The 15814-nt window shown below is 48.8% G+C and overlaps 1 protein-coding gene across 1 annotated transcript; it reads left to right on the top strand.

Moving 5' to 3' along the window:
• Nucleotides 1-97: 97 nt before the first annotated feature.
• On the top strand, nucleotides 98-11160 carry SNRNP40 (small nuclear ribonucleoprotein U5 subunit 40). The gene is made up of 10 exons (XM_015883710.2): nucleotides 98-384; nucleotides 1096-1225; nucleotides 1531-1624; nucleotides 2641-2806; nucleotides 3124-3246; nucleotides 4216-4336; nucleotides 5063-5145; nucleotides 5565-5626; nucleotides 8817-8920; nucleotides 10573-11160. Exons 1-10 carry the CDS (start codon nucleotides 151-153, stop codon nucleotides 10620-10622), a joined length of 1167 nt encoding a protein of 388 aa, XP_015739196.1. The 5' UTR covers nucleotides 98-150; the 3' UTR covers nucleotides 10623-11160.
• The last annotated feature ends 4654 nt before the right edge of the window (nucleotides 11161-15814 follow it).

Below are 15814 nucleotides of genomic sequence, written 5' to 3'. Positions count from 1 at the left end.
GCGATCAAGCGCGGTTTATACGTCATCTCTATGCGACGGAAGGAAGAAGAGAGGAGGGTGGGACATCTGGAAGCGCTCGTCCAATCAGCTCTGCAGAAGGCCGCGCTGTTGGCCAATGGGGGGGCAGGCGGGCGCGCGCGGCCCGTGGCGATGATCGAGCAGCAGAAGCGAAAGGCGCCGGGCGGCCCCGTGCCAGGCCCCGCACCGGGTCCAGCTCCAGCTCCCGGCCCCGGCCCCGCTCCCGGCGCTGCACCCGGCCCCGCTCCGGGTCCCGATCTCCCGCTCGTGCCCTCGGCGGCCAAGCGGCCTCGCCATGACCCACCTGCGGCTGGAGGAGGGGGCGGAGGCGGCGGGCAGCCCCCGGCCGGTGCTTTGGTGCAGTCGGTGAGGCCTGTGAGGGGGGACGGGAACGGAGGGGACCTTCTCTTTTGTCCCTCTCTACTCGGCTCTTGTGAGGCCCCATCTGTTGTACCGTGTCCAGGTGTGGAGCCCTCAGTACAAGAAAGACATGGAGATTTTGGAAAGGGTCCAGAGGAGGAACAGGAAAATGATCAGGGGGCTGGAGCACCTCCACTATGAGGACAGGCTGAGGGAGTTGGGTTTGTTCAGCCTGGAGAAGAGAAGGTTGCGGGGTGACCTCATTGCAGCCTTTCAATACCTGAAGGGAACTTACACCCAGGAGGGGAGTAAACTCTTGGAAAGGGCTGATAATAGCAGGACACGGGGAAATGGTTTTAAGTTAAAAGAGGGAAGATTTAGGTTGGATGTTAGGGGGAAGTTCTTCACTAGGAGAGTGGTTAGGCCCTGGAACAGGCTGCACAGGGAGGTTGTGGATGCCCCGTCCTTGGAGGTGTTCAAGGCCAGGTTGGACGGGGCCATGGGCAACCTGATCTATGGGGGGTCTATGGGGTCTCTATGGGGATCTATGGGGTCTCCTGGGCAACCTGATCTAGTAAAGGTGTATGTTTGGTGGCCCTGCTAGGCAGGGGGGTTGGAACTACATGATCCTTGAGGTCCCTTCCAACCCGGGTCATTCTGTGATTCTCCTTGTGCCCCTGCTCCGGATCCCCCTCACCTCCCCTTGTTCTCCCGCAGGGTCCCCCGCGCTGCTCCTCGCTGCAGGCGCCCATCATGTTGCTGTCGGGGCACGAGGGAGAGGTGTATTGCTGCAAGTTCCACCCTGGAGGAAACACCTTGGCGTCTGCTGGCTTTGACAGGCTGATCCGTGAGTAGCAGGCCAGGCTTCACCACCCCTAATTTAAAAATCATTGTCTTATATCCCATTAAAACCTCCCATCTTTTGGTTTGAAACCACTTTCCTTTGTGCAGTCACAGCAGATCCTGCTGGAACATCTGTCCCTTCTTTCTCATAGCTTCCCTTTAGGCTGCTATCACACCTCCCCTCATAGCTTCCCTTTAGATACTGAAAGGCAGCTATCACACCCCCCTACAGCCTTCTCCGGGCTGTGGATCTCTCAGCCTGAATTAGATGTATTATATTGTCCACTTTCCTCTGTGCTGTTTCTCTAGTGCTATGGAATGTCTATGGGGACTGTGATAACTACGCCACCCTGAAGGGACACAGCGGGGCGGTCATGGAGCTGCACTATAACACGGATGGCAGGTAAGGGGTACGCTGGTAAATTCCTGCCCATTCCCCACTGTTTCTAAGGGAAGATGTTTTCTGCTGGCCAGAGCCCTGCACAGCACCTCTTCATTGCCCCAGCCCAGCCAGCAGCCCTTGCAACAAACACTTCTACTGTTCCAGATTAGGAGCTGAGCATTGGCTCTGGAGCCACTTGTGACATATAAATACCTTTGGCTTCAGTCTTCAGAAATCTGAGTGCTCATGTTGATGATGTAGGAACTGTAGTTGCTTAACAAGGGAAAGAAAACACGCATGCATCTGTACCAGGAGGTTGCTAGACTTTTCTTTCTCTCTTCCCATCACAGACTGTGTCTGAAGAGTCAGAAATCCTATCTGTAATTTTATATAGAAATGGGGTTTGGTGAAAGCACCTCCTCTGTATTTGTTCTGCTGCCAATCAGCCTGCTGTGAAAGATCACAGTTGTCTTTGCATGTTGGGCATAGTTCTTAATAGTACTGGGGCCAATTTCATTTAATATCTTTATCAGATCTTCATCAGATCTGCACCACCATGAAACCAGCAGGTGACACCAAGTTGGGCCGGAGTGTTGCAGATAGATCTGGGTAGGCTGAGTTGATGGTCTGAGTCCAGTTATGTGACGTTCAACAAAGCTAAGTGCTGGGTACTGCACTTGGATCACAACAACCCCATGCAGTGGTATAGGCTCAGGGAGAGTGGCTGGAAGGGTGACGTGTGGGAAAGGATCTGGGCAGTTGTAGAGAGCAGTGAGATATCCTGCCAGCCACCTTTCCTCCAGTCAAAACAATTTAGTTTCCCTCAGCAGCTGTATCAAGAAAGGTGGCTGTAGCAAGAAGGATGTCAGTTTTCAGGTGACAAGTTACAGGACATGATCTTTTCAACCAGAATGAATGTCTGATTCAGTGGCGCGCTGACAATATTTCAAGCTTTGACATCAAGTCTGGAGAGTAAGAAAATAGGGTGGGAGAAAAGCTTCTGACATTGAGAATCTCACAGTGATTCTTCTCCACAGCATGCTCTTCTCAGCATCCACAGACAAGACTGTGGCTGTGTGGGACAGTGAGACTGGAGAGAGAGTAAAGAGGCTGAAGGGCCATACCTCGTTCGTGAATTCCTGCTACCCAGCAAGGCGAGGACCTCAGCTTGTCTGTACGGGCAGTGATGATGGGACAGTGAAGGTCAGTATAAGGAGATTAGTTACTGAAATCTTTTATTCAATTGCCTTGTTCCCTCATATTTTTCTTTAAAATCTGGGAATTCCTGATTGGAACAAGTTGCCCAAGGAGGCTGTGGATGCCCCATCCCTGCAGGCATTCAAGGCCAGGCTGGATGTGGCTCTGGGCAGCCTTGTCTGGTGGTTGGTAACCCTGCACATAGCAGGGGCTTGGAACTAGATGAGCATTGTGGGCCTTTGCAACCCAGGCCATTCTATGATTCTTTGAAAGCACGTGTGCAACTTCCTATATGTAAGTTTTACAACACAATGTCTTTTCAGCTGTGGGATATCAGGAAAAAAGCTGCTGTCCAGACATTTCAGAATACTTACCAAGTCTTGGCTGTAACCTTTAATGACACCAGTGATCAGATCATATCTGGGGGCATTGACAACGATATTAAGGTATGATGCTTGTGTCCTTGTGCTTCTTTCCAACCACCTTCACCTTTTCCATCCCATCAAAATTTGCTTTAGCAGCACGCAAAATGCCTTGGTCAAGGACAAATGTGGTTAATTTTACTGTCACGAGAACTGCACTGACCCACAGTGTCTTGATCTAAGGCCAGAAAACTCTGAGATAGTTGTTCCAGGGCTGTCTGCCATGTGACTGGCCATGCATCTTAGCGTCACACACTGCCACTGATATGGTATGCAAGCTCTTCTGGCAGCTGGTGCCCCTCACAGAGGCTCTAGAGCCATATATGTTGTACGCTAAAGAAAATTTGGTGACACATCCATGTTCTCTGACCCTTGCTTCAATAACTTACTTTGTCACCTGCTACTGTGGAAAGTTCTTATTTAAGAGCACGCTCAGTGTTCATTCACTTGGTAGCTGAGATTCTCCAGATAGCTTCACAGTTCAGTCAGCCTTGCTGTCTTTTTGGCCTCAGTCTCCAGTCTTACCTAGGCATGGGGAGCACATACTTGTCAGAGGGCCACCACTAAGCGTAGCACTGAAATGATTTCACTTCTAATTGCCCTTTGAATGGCAGTAACTCATAGAGAAAGAACAGCATGAAATTTTGAAGACTGGATAACTGCTCCTCTGTGCCATGGGTCAGTGGAATTTGGGAGCTGAGGGAGCTAGGCCAGATTGAAAGGAAATCCTGCGTACATCAGCTGCTGAAATTTAACTATTTTCTGCTGATGTGGTTGGACACGTTAGGTAAGAAATGGGGGGGAAAATTTGCCCTTTAGAGGACAACACATAACTTTATAGCCTTATATTTTAGCCATTCAGACCTTACCCAACTGCAAGTGGAAAGTTATTCATCAGATGGCTGATCAGTACTTGCATGAAATTGGAAAGAGCATTGCTAATAGTCTTGTCTGTCCATTCTAAGCCACAATTTTGTCTCTGCTGTCTGAAAGGTGTGGGACCTTCGCCAGAACAAGCTCACGTACACGATGAGAGGACATGCAGACTCAGTGACAGGCCTCAGTTTGAGTTCAGAAGGTTCTTACCTGCTCTCTAACGCAATGGATAACACAGGTATGTCCTGCCAAATGTGACAGCACAGCTGTGCAGACAACTGTCAGCCTCTGCCTTTGAAGAGCTGTGTGTGGTATTTCAGAAGGAGCAGCTGAAATTGGTCAATGTGCTAAAATAGGAGAGTCAGGTGGGCGGAATGCAGGCAGGGTCTGCAGAGAAACCTTCAGTTCTCTTTGTTTGAACCGTGACAGTTACATCCTTTGTAGAGAAGGAGCAGCTGTATCAGAAAGGTTTGTCACGTCTCCCAAAGGGCAATGAGGACATGGGCTGTGGCACAAGTTATTTGCACAGGCAGTTGAACATAATCTTGGTCTGGCTTTTGTCAGAGTGGTTCAGCTGCTTCCCTGCAGCAGGGAATGACAGTGCTGTTTCCAGACTGCTCATCTCCTGCGTATGGGTGCTCAGTGAAGCTGATCTGATTAGAAGTATGATCATGAAGTGTATTAGAATAAAGCAAATGCTCATGTGAGGAGACAGTAGCTCATTTGTGTAGTAGTTGTTTTGGAATTTTCCCCTCCTGTTGGGAGTGGTCTTAATGTAATTATAAATTACTGCATTTTACCTTTCATATCACAGCTTCCTGCAGCGGGAGGCTGTTGGTATCCTTTAGCTAAGGAAACGGGCATGAAAAGAACAAGGAATGCAACCAGATCTTTGATCATTAGCAGCTGACCTTGCCCCTGTAGTTCTGGTATCTCCTGCTAATTACTGTGTGCTCTGTTGCAGTTCGCATCTGGGATGTGCGACCGTTTGCCCCAAAAGAGAGATGTGTGAAGATCTTCCAGGGGAATGTGCATAATTTTGAAAAGGTGAGTGTATTACAGACCTAAACACTCATTTATACAGCGTTGCCACATGAACTTAAAGAACAGTTTACAGGGAAGTTAAAGTTTTAACCAGTGAGACTTTAATAAGGACTCGAAGAAACATTAACGCACAAAGTGAGATTCCAATTAAAGCTGTAGTAACAAAATTTCTTTGTTCACTTTGGCTATAATTAGCTGTAAATGAAGTATTTTCTACACATGTTGTATAAAATAACAAGGCACTGGATGTTTCCAACAATAAAACAAAATCTTTAATTACTTGATGAGAATCTTTTGAAGAGGGATCATTAAAGTAGTGCTCTTGATACTTAAAGTCTCATAGTGATTTTACTTGAACTGGAAGGGAAAAGCTAAATCTTCTTCGGAAATGGAACTGTGCCTATTGTTTTGTTTTGTCTTAGAATCTTCTGAGGTGCTCCTGGTCTCCAGATGGGAGTAAGATAGCAGGGGGATCTGCTGACAGGTGAGTTATCACCGTGTTTCTCTGTTACTGTCAATGCCAAACCATTTTTGCAATCACTGCTGAAATGAGCCTGGATAGTCTCTAAAATGAATATGAAGAGCCAGAGTTGTGCATGGAGGTGTGAAGACCCAAACAACCCCCTGTGGTAATCTGTGAGCATTGTCTGCAGCAATGGTAGCAGAGATGTGTTCATATTGCCTTTGCATCAGCGGAGGAGCACTATATGGTTGTAAAATCCTTATTACTGTTGTCAGAAACCTTCTAGAGAGCTCCATTTCTGCTTGTGTTCAGTCACTGCATCCAACAGATGGACAAGCAGATGACGGGAGCGTAGCTGGCAGCATGCGAGGTCTCTTGCAGTCATAGCAGCAGATTCTTGTGAGACTTCTCCAAAGGCAAAGATTCTGGCAGATTGCTGCAGAGTGCTGCATTTTGTGCTGATAATGACCACCAGAATCAGTCAAAGCTAGCAGGGAGCACCAGTGGCGTTTCGAGGATCGTTTGTGATCCTTACTTAATTAACAGGTGTGAGGAAATTAAGTTCTGACTAAATTAGCACATATCTGACTTATTTAAATGAGAGCTTCTGTAGACTGGATAACCAAAGGGTAAACTGGGCAGAGGGAGGAGGGCAGCAGAGGGTCCCTGCCAGACACTGAAGGTCGCCACGAAGGATACCAACCTGCTGGAGCAGATCCAGGTGCACTCTCAGTGACATGGAGACAGGAATTCCTGCAGGCCGGAGTCCAAGGCATGGAACAGCAGTAATCAGCAAATTAATGAGCTTCTGATAGACGACAGGGAGAGCTTTAGCTCATACTGTGCAGATATAGTGGGGCCAGCTGTCACAGCTGGCAGCTGAGACATGACCCTTCTTTCCAGTCCCACTGGGCTGCAGCAGCAGTGCATGAGGTGATGAATACCTGTTCCTTCATGGCTGGTCCCAGTGTGGGCAGCCTGACACGGTGAAGTGGGGCTTGAAATATTAGGCCATTAGGTTATTTCTGCAGATGCTGATGTAGCTCTGTAGTCTGACAGCAACGTTGCTGTGGAATTCTTGATGAAGAGCACGCAGCCAGGTCCTGGGGTGGGTTTAGATAAGGCCACTCAGATCTTTCTGCTATCTCTGAGTTTTTAAGTTTGTTTTATTATTATTATTATTATTATTATTATTATTATTATTATTATTATTATTATTATTATTATTATTATTATTATTATTATGAGAAGGAGCATCTGCTGGGAAAGTAAAGCAAGATTAGAAGTTTCTTTTGTCTGCATAAAAGGTAATGGTTACTCTGTTGCTCTGCATTATGTGGAGTGTGTGTGACAATTAGCTGATTATTTTTTTCACTGTGAGCCTTTCAGGAGGGTCATTGTAAAATCAGCTGCTTCATGCTTTGCTGCTTTACCATACCAAAGTAAAAACATTACAGCAGAATTCTGTACTGAAAGTGCCTGATATGATTCTTACCTGCTGGATAATTGTTGTGCTTGAAAAAATGCTGCTTTAAATGATATTTATGACTCAAGTGGGATGCTCCATTTTTTTTCCCTTTTCACATCCTTTAAGAAAATAAGATTAGGAATAATGCCAGCCTCTAGAAAAGTCTGTGTTGGTATTCAGTGTCCTCTCTGTTTAACCAACAAGGGTCATGAAGGATTCAGTGCTTTTTGGGGCCAGAAAAGAAGTTAATTTCTGTTTCAACTAAGAGGGGCCTAATTGTAAAAGCAAATGTTGGTCTTCACGAGCTGTGCAAAGCATTGACAAAGGGGAAGAGCAGTTGGAGTGGTGGCACTCAGTGCTGGTGGCATTGCATAAACCTGGAGTGGTCCCACTTTGTTATTCAGAGCTGGTTACATGCAGGGCTGTGAAAGGACCATTGATCCCGAGCACGTTTCAGTTCACACAGCTGAGGTGTATTGATGCATAGTGGCATTTGCAGTGGCCTTCCTTGGAGGGCTGTAACTGTAGGTTGCTTTTACATGTGTTCTCTTGCCTGCTGTCCTTTGTACCCTCACCCTCTGCAGCATCCCCTGTGAGCAGCCGCATTGATGTCTCTAGAGCACATGTGGCAGCGCTGCTCTCCACACTGAACCCCACCAATTACTGCTCTGCCATTTTCCTTTCCTGCCCCTGACAGATTTGATTTCAGATGCCACTCACTTATCTAAAGAGCAAAACAAGAAGGCAGTAGGAGCGTAATGCAGAACTGGCAGCTTTCCCAACCCACTGACATTTGTTTTGAAGAGCTGTGAACCTTGTAACAAATGACATTCCATGTTAAGTTTGGGAGGGAAGCCGTGCAGGTGGGATGCAGCATTGTTTTGCCTGGTTGTGGTTTCCTCCATACCCAGGGTCAGAGCATCGCTTTGTTCCCCAGTGGAACTAGTGTAGTGACACCCATGGGGGACAGCAGGGACGTGGTAGGGACAGGCTGTGTTCTGCAGCACAAAAGGTGCCTTTACTCCCCCATTTGGAGACCATAAGGGTAGTCTGAGCACTGCCTGGTGCCAGCAGTTTATTTCTGACCCACTGTTCATGCGGTGCCGTCAGTTCTGTCCTTCAGCCAAGGTGAGACACGCGGGCAGGACCTGCAGCGGTGCAGCACAGCGACCCGCAGGAGATTAATCAAAGGGCTGGATGCAATCTGATCGGCCCCCTAATAAATGCTGCCAAGTGAGTGATGACTTTAATGGTGTTGCAGGAAGAAATCCATACATAAAGGTTGTTGTCTGGGAGGGATTGTGCTATAGCAGGGACTGGGGGGGAACACCCAGACTCTTCCTCACTGCTTGCCTGCCAGCCTGAACTGAGAGCCCCCGTGGTGCTTTCAGGGAGGTATTTGCAAGAGGAAGAGCTGTTGTGATGCTCCATGTGTCTCTAAGCCCACTGTGTTGCTGTTGTGCTGAGGGTCTCCGTGGCCTCATCAATCTCAGTGCTGCAGTGCTGAGACAGCAGAGAAGCTTTTAACACAGAGCTGGCATGTCAGCTCCTACCTACTCAGACCTTTGCTCCTTTTAATTCAGCAGTGCAGCATTTTGCTCCTGACAGGCTCCTTGTTTATCCATGCTAACATCTGTGGTTATTACAGCCTGGGTGGTGAACCGTTACAGGAAGCAGCCGTTGGTGTGGGAGGTGGCTACTCTCCCTTTACAAATGCTTGCTCTCATAATGACTGTCTTGTAGGTTTGTCTATGTGTGGGACACCACATCCAGGAGGATTTTGTACAAGCTGCCGGGCCACGCGGGGTCAGTGAATGAACTGGCTTTCCATCCAGAGGAACCTATTAGTAAGTCCTCCCCAGATCAAGTCAGCTGGGGAAATAGATTCAGAGCTGGCTGTATGCTGGTCTTCCATAAAACAGCACTAATAGTGTTGGTGGCCCAGATCCCAAGTATCTAAGAACTGGGGGAAAGAAGTCCACCGCAGCCTGGAGCCAAGCCCTGGGTAGAGCAGTGAGGCTCTGCTTGTGGGCCTGGCTCACCAGCAGTGCTGTGGAGATCTGGCCATGAGCTGCAGGCAGCTGTGAGCTACTGCTGCTTCCAGGGGCCATGGAAAAAGACTTTGTGATACTTGGGTTTGGTATAACCATGTATTTGCTGACCACATTATAACAGTTCGAGAAGCCTGGAGGCATGTTTCCAGTACAGGGTCTCTAATTTTCCCTAAATCTACAGGGGACAAATGAGGCTCTTTGTGCAGAGTTTTTTGTCATCATCCCAGAAGTGTTTTGCTCCAAGGCCGAGATGTGGCACTGCGTATCAGTGGTGGGTCAGAAGATGCTCCTGGTGGCTTTCTCAGCACAGTTACAGTGCCATAGCTGAGACCAGACTTGGTGTTGCTTTCTTAGCACAGTTTGTGGCGCAAGGAGGGACCACAGGGCACTGTTTGTTTCTATGGAAACACACCATCAGCCAGGTCATCACATTGCTTCAGCCAAAAATTGACATAAGTCAACCCCGAAGGGAAGCCAAGAGCTCAGTGGTGCTGAGCATGACAGTCTGCAGCAGCCTGGGGGTGGGGATTCAAGGCAGTGAGTTATGGGTTTGTTCCTTGGTTATTCATTGCTCTGTCTTCAGATCAGAGACTGTGCTGGAAGAGCTGAGCCATCTCTCCGCTTTGGAGCAGATTGTTTGCAATTGTGTTCTGCTGAGCTCCTCTTTGTGAATCAATCACTCATCTGAAAGTAAAAATTAAATCCATGCCAGTCATGGCATGCGAGTTGTGCAGTTGATTCCTATTAACATCTGGGAACGTTAATCTTGTAACTGTCTCCACCCATCCCATATTATACATCTGTATGGGAGAGCACGCTGAGCAAAATGACAGACTTTGGTCTGCAGGTTTCATGCATCACACCCCCCCATAGACATCTCTCATAGACTTGAATGAAATTGTTACCAGGGTCAAGAACAGAGCTCTGATGGAGTAGTCGTCACCTTAACACTTGTGCTCTGAATGCACTCAACAGCCTTTTAGCCCTTCTGCATTAGGGCTGTTCCAGCTGAGTGCAGCTGCATTTTGCCTCTGTTCTGATGACAGCAGCATGGCCAGGCTTTCCCAGCCAGCCTCTGCCCTCTAGTGGCACGTGGTCCCGGTGGCCGTGCCTGATTCACAACCTGAATGCTCCATGCAAGCAAAATAACATTGCAGGATATTTGAGAGCATTAACTGCATGTTTATGTGTCTCTCTTTAGTGTTTTAATGCTCAGCCATTACAGGCAACGTGCCTTTATGTCTGTCTTGGGGCAGGGGAATGGCAGCCAGAACGTGCAGCATGTGCTGAGATGTCAGTGGTAATCCCATGAAGCATTTTTTGGGGGAGCAAATGAGATCTGGCTTTATAGATAACTTACAGCCAGCAGCTAAATCCACACAGTGTGTCATCACTGGAGGTTTCAGACTCATTTTTGTGTTCCTCCCTTCCCCTCTCTCCCGCAGTTCTCTCTGCATCCAGTGACAAGAGGTTGTACATGGGGGAGATCCAGTGAAGCTGAGAAGATGCTGTGATTCGTGCCCTTGAAGACTCTGGTTTACAGAAGTAGGATTGACTTGCTTCTCACTGGTGCCAGCCCCTTCACACTCGTGGTAATGGGAAAACATTGAAGCAGCTTGATGAGACATCACAGGCTGCAGTGTCTGCATTGGCCCTGCTGTACAGCTTGGGATTTTTCCCCTTTTGGGGAAGAAGGAAAACTTAGGATTGAATTGGTTTTGAATTTGGCTGTACAATGGGCTACTAAACCCTCACCCAGATCACTTGAAATCTGTATAATTTGTTTCAATTCCATTTGTGGTTTGTATATTCCCTGTCTGGTTTCTCTTGGTTGTTTTTATACGGTCAAACTGAAATAGACACCTTTTTACAAGAACTGTGTGGATGGAATTTATTGTTCTGCTTTACTTTTCTACTGTACAATACTAAATCAAAGCCCTCACTCATATATAACCCAGGGAAAACGTAGACTTGAACTTCAGAAGAGCAGCTTTATTTTTTATTCATGGCAATAAAAATGACCACACTGGAAATAATTGTCAGGCTACTGCTGAATTCTATTTTCTTGGTTTGAGTAGAGCCAGCCTTCTGCTATAAATAAATGGAAAAGGAATGAGTTCAGGACTCAGCAGTGCAGAGCTGGGCTGGTTGTACGTCCCCTCCTGCTGACCAGGCTGACTGGGATGCAGCAGCTTGTCATGTTGGGTGCATGTTGTACATCTACCACGGTGGGCATCAAGATTTTGTATAGGAGAAAACAGTATCCCTTCCAGCAATTTAAGCTCCTTCCCTTCTGGCTTATCCCCACTATTCCATGGTCATATCTGTGCCCCACAGGTTTCTGTTCTGAACGTGTCCATCACAGTTTCTTGCCAACAGACATTTTGTCCTTTTTCACCCCTTTTTCCCCCTTTGCTGCCATAGCTCAGGTTGTGTCGGGTGTTGTTCACCTCTCGCTGGCTCTCTGTCCTGTCCTGAAGGAGGGCTGCATATCAGGTGGGATGATGAACTTGAGATGCTCCCCTTCCAGGACTGTCCCTCTGCTGCAGTCGTAAGGAGGTATTTAAGAGGTGGAAAATTGTTGCAGTTCACACAGTAGAATGGGAAGAAGTTCCTCTGACTGCGTTTCTTGTCCCTTTTCTCACTGTGGAAAGAAGGGAAAAGCTGGAGGATGATGCACTTGAGGCTGGAATGGATGGAGAAGCTTTAAAGGAGGGTCAGAAGTGTGGCTGCCCTTCCCAAGGAGGCAGAGTGGACGTGGGGTGGGTATGTGACGCTGCTTTGTCACCATCACCTGGAATGGTTCCTGTCCTGGTGCTGTGTCCTTATTTCAGGGATGCAGGAAACCATCACCTATGATCGCTCCAGAGCTGGGCTGAAGGATTCAAGCACCAGGTCCTCCACCCTGAGCAGAGCTCCAGCTTCAAATCCAGTAAGGATCAGCTCCTTGCACCTCCCAGCAGGAGCAGCAGGTATGATCAGTCCATACCAGCCCAGTGGAGCTGGACTGTGGCACTGCTGCACTCCAGGACTCTGTTGGCAAAGCTGCTGCAGCCCATGCCTGCAGCCTTCCCTGCATTGGGACCCCACTGAGGCTGTGGCTGACAGGTGGGGTGAGGAGGAGGATGGTGGAGACGGGGGAGGACCTGTCACCAGATGGTGGTGAATGGATGCATCTGAACACAAACAAATCACCCTCCTGCTGAAGAGGCAGGCAGGGAGAGCTGGAGGCAGGGGGGAGATTTATTTTTAACTCTGCAGAGTATTAAATAACATGCCCTGGAACGCATGTGAATGAGAGCAGGGGGCCCGGCTGCAAGTGCCAGATCTCAGGCCAGCTCCTGTGCCTTGTGCCCTGCAATGGCAGGCACATGCATGTGGTGCTTTGTGGGCCCTATTATAATCCTTAAGGATTATTTTGTTTATTATTGTTTTATCTGAATGTATGTCCAAGTGTCCGAGGGAAGAGACTCGGGGCTTGGCTGGTGGTGACAAAATAATAACTGCTTGATTTCCTCACTTGCATTTGTATTCCCAATCCTGGATGGTGGCTGTGACTATGGGATGCTCAGCAGCTCAGGGAATCAGTGCAGGCATCCACACAGCCGTGACCCAGATCAAGGGAGTGATCTGGATTAACGCTAATCCCTCCACCCCAAGGAGTGCTTGCTTGCTTTCAGGTCATCTCCTCCCTAAACAGACCAGGAGAGCCCAGAAGTGCCACCTGAACATGAGCAAACTGACTGCAGCAATGAGTGCTCTTCTCTTCTGCATCCCTGGAGAGAGCTGGAAACTGATTTAGGAGCAGCACCCACCTGCTGGTAATGGGACATGTGCTCAGTGAGCTGCGACCAGCCCGTCCTTGTAATTTGTAGATTTAATCTAATTTGCTCAGGGGGTTGGAAGGGTGGTGAGTGAACGCAGGTCCTGGCAGTTAACAGCCCCCGGGGGGGCACTGGGAGCAGAGTGAGTTTCATGCTCTGCAGAGCCAAATCCCTGCAGTAGGAGCACAGACACAGCTCCACGCTGCCTCCACGGGGGGTTCAGCCCCTCGGGCTCAGTGCTGGCCCTGGGGGCACCCTGGAGGGGTGGGTTGGGATATGGCCATAGGAAATCCTTTGTGCAAGGGGCTTGCTGCTGAGCTGAGGCCTTACATGTGCAGCATGCATGCATCCGTGCACACATTGCATGTACACACATGCACACATATGTACACATGCACATGTTTGTATGCACATATGCATGCATACCAATGCTTACAGACGTTTTCTCTTCACTGGAGCACTGTGAGCTCCAGGGCACACAGCAGCAAGCCATTAAAGGCATAATCCGAGCACGGAGAAAATTGTTTTCTTAAACAGGTTTATTCCTCCAAGGGACGTCTTTGCTTGAGAGATTTCCACTATAAATTAAATCTGCCCCATGATCCAGATAAATGGCTGTGAGCCTCACAGCACTGCATGGCCGTCCCCACTCTGCTCCTGGACCTTTATGCCCTGTCACCCTTTGGAGGGCAGAGCCCCCTGGATGGAGGCATGGGATCCTATAGGGCACAATGTGAGCCCAGCCCTGCTCCATCCCCACCTGCCCCACTGACTGCTACCCCTTCCCTCCTCCAGCCCTTTCCACACCTTTCTCCATTGCTGCTCCTAATGAATTTTGGTAGCGATAGTTTCTAAAAGAATAGAAAACAATTATTTGCTCTGTTGGGGGATTAGATGATATTTAGTCTCTATTTAATAGAAAACTAATTAAATTACACGAGAAACTGAATAGAATTTTTGTGTTAATTATGAATTTTGCAAGCTACAAAGGCTAAATGATGATGGATTCTGTAATCTGCCGTGCTTTCAGCGAGGCACTGAGATAAGATGACAGCTGAGAAAGAATGGAAAGAATGCATTTTAATTTCTATATCGATTCAATAACAGCTGGCTGAACAGCGATCCATTAATGGTGATCTGCGGGAGCTGACGTTGACTGGCAGGCTGACAGCTAATTATGTTAAAACTGGGGACACAGTGGTTAAATAGGTGTGCGTGTGCTCCTGGAGGAGGCTGGGGAAGCGGTGGTGCCCTGTGTGTTAGGTTTGCTCTATCTCTTCCCTTTGCCCTGCATGGGCAGGTGGGATGCTGGATGCCAGGTGTCCCTTAGGGGTTTGAGCCACTGGGGTTTGGGGATGGGTGAAATGAGGGAGTGGGTGGTTGAGGTTTGGATCAGCCACTGTGCCTCCAGCTGTGCTGGAGGTGCTATCTCCAGGCTGCTGTCTGGCACCCTGAGCTTGGTGCCCAGGTTTAGGCTGCCCATCGCAGGCAGCATCCCTGACCCCAGGGCTGGGACAGCTCTGACTCCAGGGCTGGAGCATCCCTGATCCCAGGGCTGGGACATCCTTGATCCTGGTGCTGGGATATCTCTGCTCTTAGGACTGAAGCATCCCTAATCCTGGGACTGGAACACTCCTGCTCCCAGTACCTGGCTGGGCCCTGGCTGCCCATCACACAATGCTGGGCTGCAATGTGATCCACCTTCTCCCTTCCACCTGCAGGGCTGCTCTGCCATTCTGGCCTCTTGTTAATTAGGGGCTCATTAACATGGATACAGAAGAACTTCAGCCCTGACATGTGCATATTATGGCTACTCCACCACAACTGAGCTGCCCATCAGCCTGCTGGGGCCATTTAGCCCAAGCAAAGTGCAAACCCATTCCCCACTAAAGGCACTGCACTGTGTTTTTGGGGGAGCTGCATTACTGCTTCACTGGATCAACGCTCTGCTGGGAGCACCAAGCAAGGGAATGCATGTGGGAGCCCCAATAACCCTCAGGGTTTCACTGCATCAGACCTGTGCCTGCACGGCAACTGCACAGAGATTTGCATGTGTTTACTCTGCTCTGATTTGCATAATGGATGGGAATAAATATCTTCTCCCTGTCTCCGTAACACAGATAGATGGATCCCCTTCCATGATTTGTTGGCCAATAAACACACCAAAATGATCATTCCGTCTTGTTCCAGCGGGCTGCTTGGTGCCATCAATTACTGCCCAGGATCCTAAGGGATGCTTATGGGGCTTTGGCTCAGCAGGCAGTACCTCAGGGCTGCTATGTCCCCTTTGGGGATGTCCCCAAACCCCCACTGCTGCCCATGGGGGACACCACAGCTCCTAGCACAGATTTGGTGCTTTTTCCCCTCAATTTCTTTTGCTGGCCAGTCAGATGTCAAAGAAGACTTAATGCAGCCAAGGGAGTGATCCCACCTGGCTCCTCGTGCCCTGGGGATGCAGAGCTTGGCCATACTGATGCCTTGCGGTCCTGGGGATGCTCCCAGTGACAATGCTGACAGGTCACTGTGAGGACAGCAAAAGGTCATGGGGGACATCCAGTTGCTGGGGATGTGGGGCTGACAGAAGTTCTGCTTGAGTAGCCATCAGAAGCCAAGCATTGAGTAACCCATCCATTTGGGCTGGGAAAGACCTTCAGCATCATTGCTCCAACCGTTAACTGGACCCGCTGAGTAACCCACATTGTCAGTTCATCTAGGCTAGGAAAGACCTTCAAGATCATCAACTCCAACCATTAACCAGACCCATTGGGTAACCCATACCATTGACCCATGTAGGCTAGAGAAGACCTTCAAGATCACCAATCCAACCAATAACCTGACCTACTGGATAACATACCATAGATTC

This window comes from Coturnix japonica, chromosome 23 (genome assembly GCF_001577835.2).
Source record: "Coturnix japonica isolate 7356 chromosome 23, Coturnix japonica 2.1, whole genome shotgun sequence".
Classification (NCBI taxonomy): Eukaryota; Metazoa; Chordata; class Aves; order Galliformes; family Phasianidae; genus Coturnix; species Coturnix japonica.
Note: the sequence above shows the minus strand (reverse complement) of the source record. Positions and strands in the feature narration are given on the sequence as shown.

Coding starts and splice junctions, on each gene's coding strand:
- SNRNP40 (XM_015883710.2), top strand. CDS start 151: ATGATCGAGCAGCAGAAGCGAAAGGCGCCGGGCGGCCCCGTGCCAGGC. Junction 385..1,095: donor CCGGTGCTTTGGTGCAGTCG/GTGAGGCCTGTG, acceptor GTTCTCCCGCAG/GGTCCCCCGCGCTGCTCCTC. Junction 1,625..2,640: donor CACTATAACACGGATGGCAG/GTAAGGGGTACG, acceptor TCTTCTCCACAG/CATGCTCTTCTCAGCATCCA.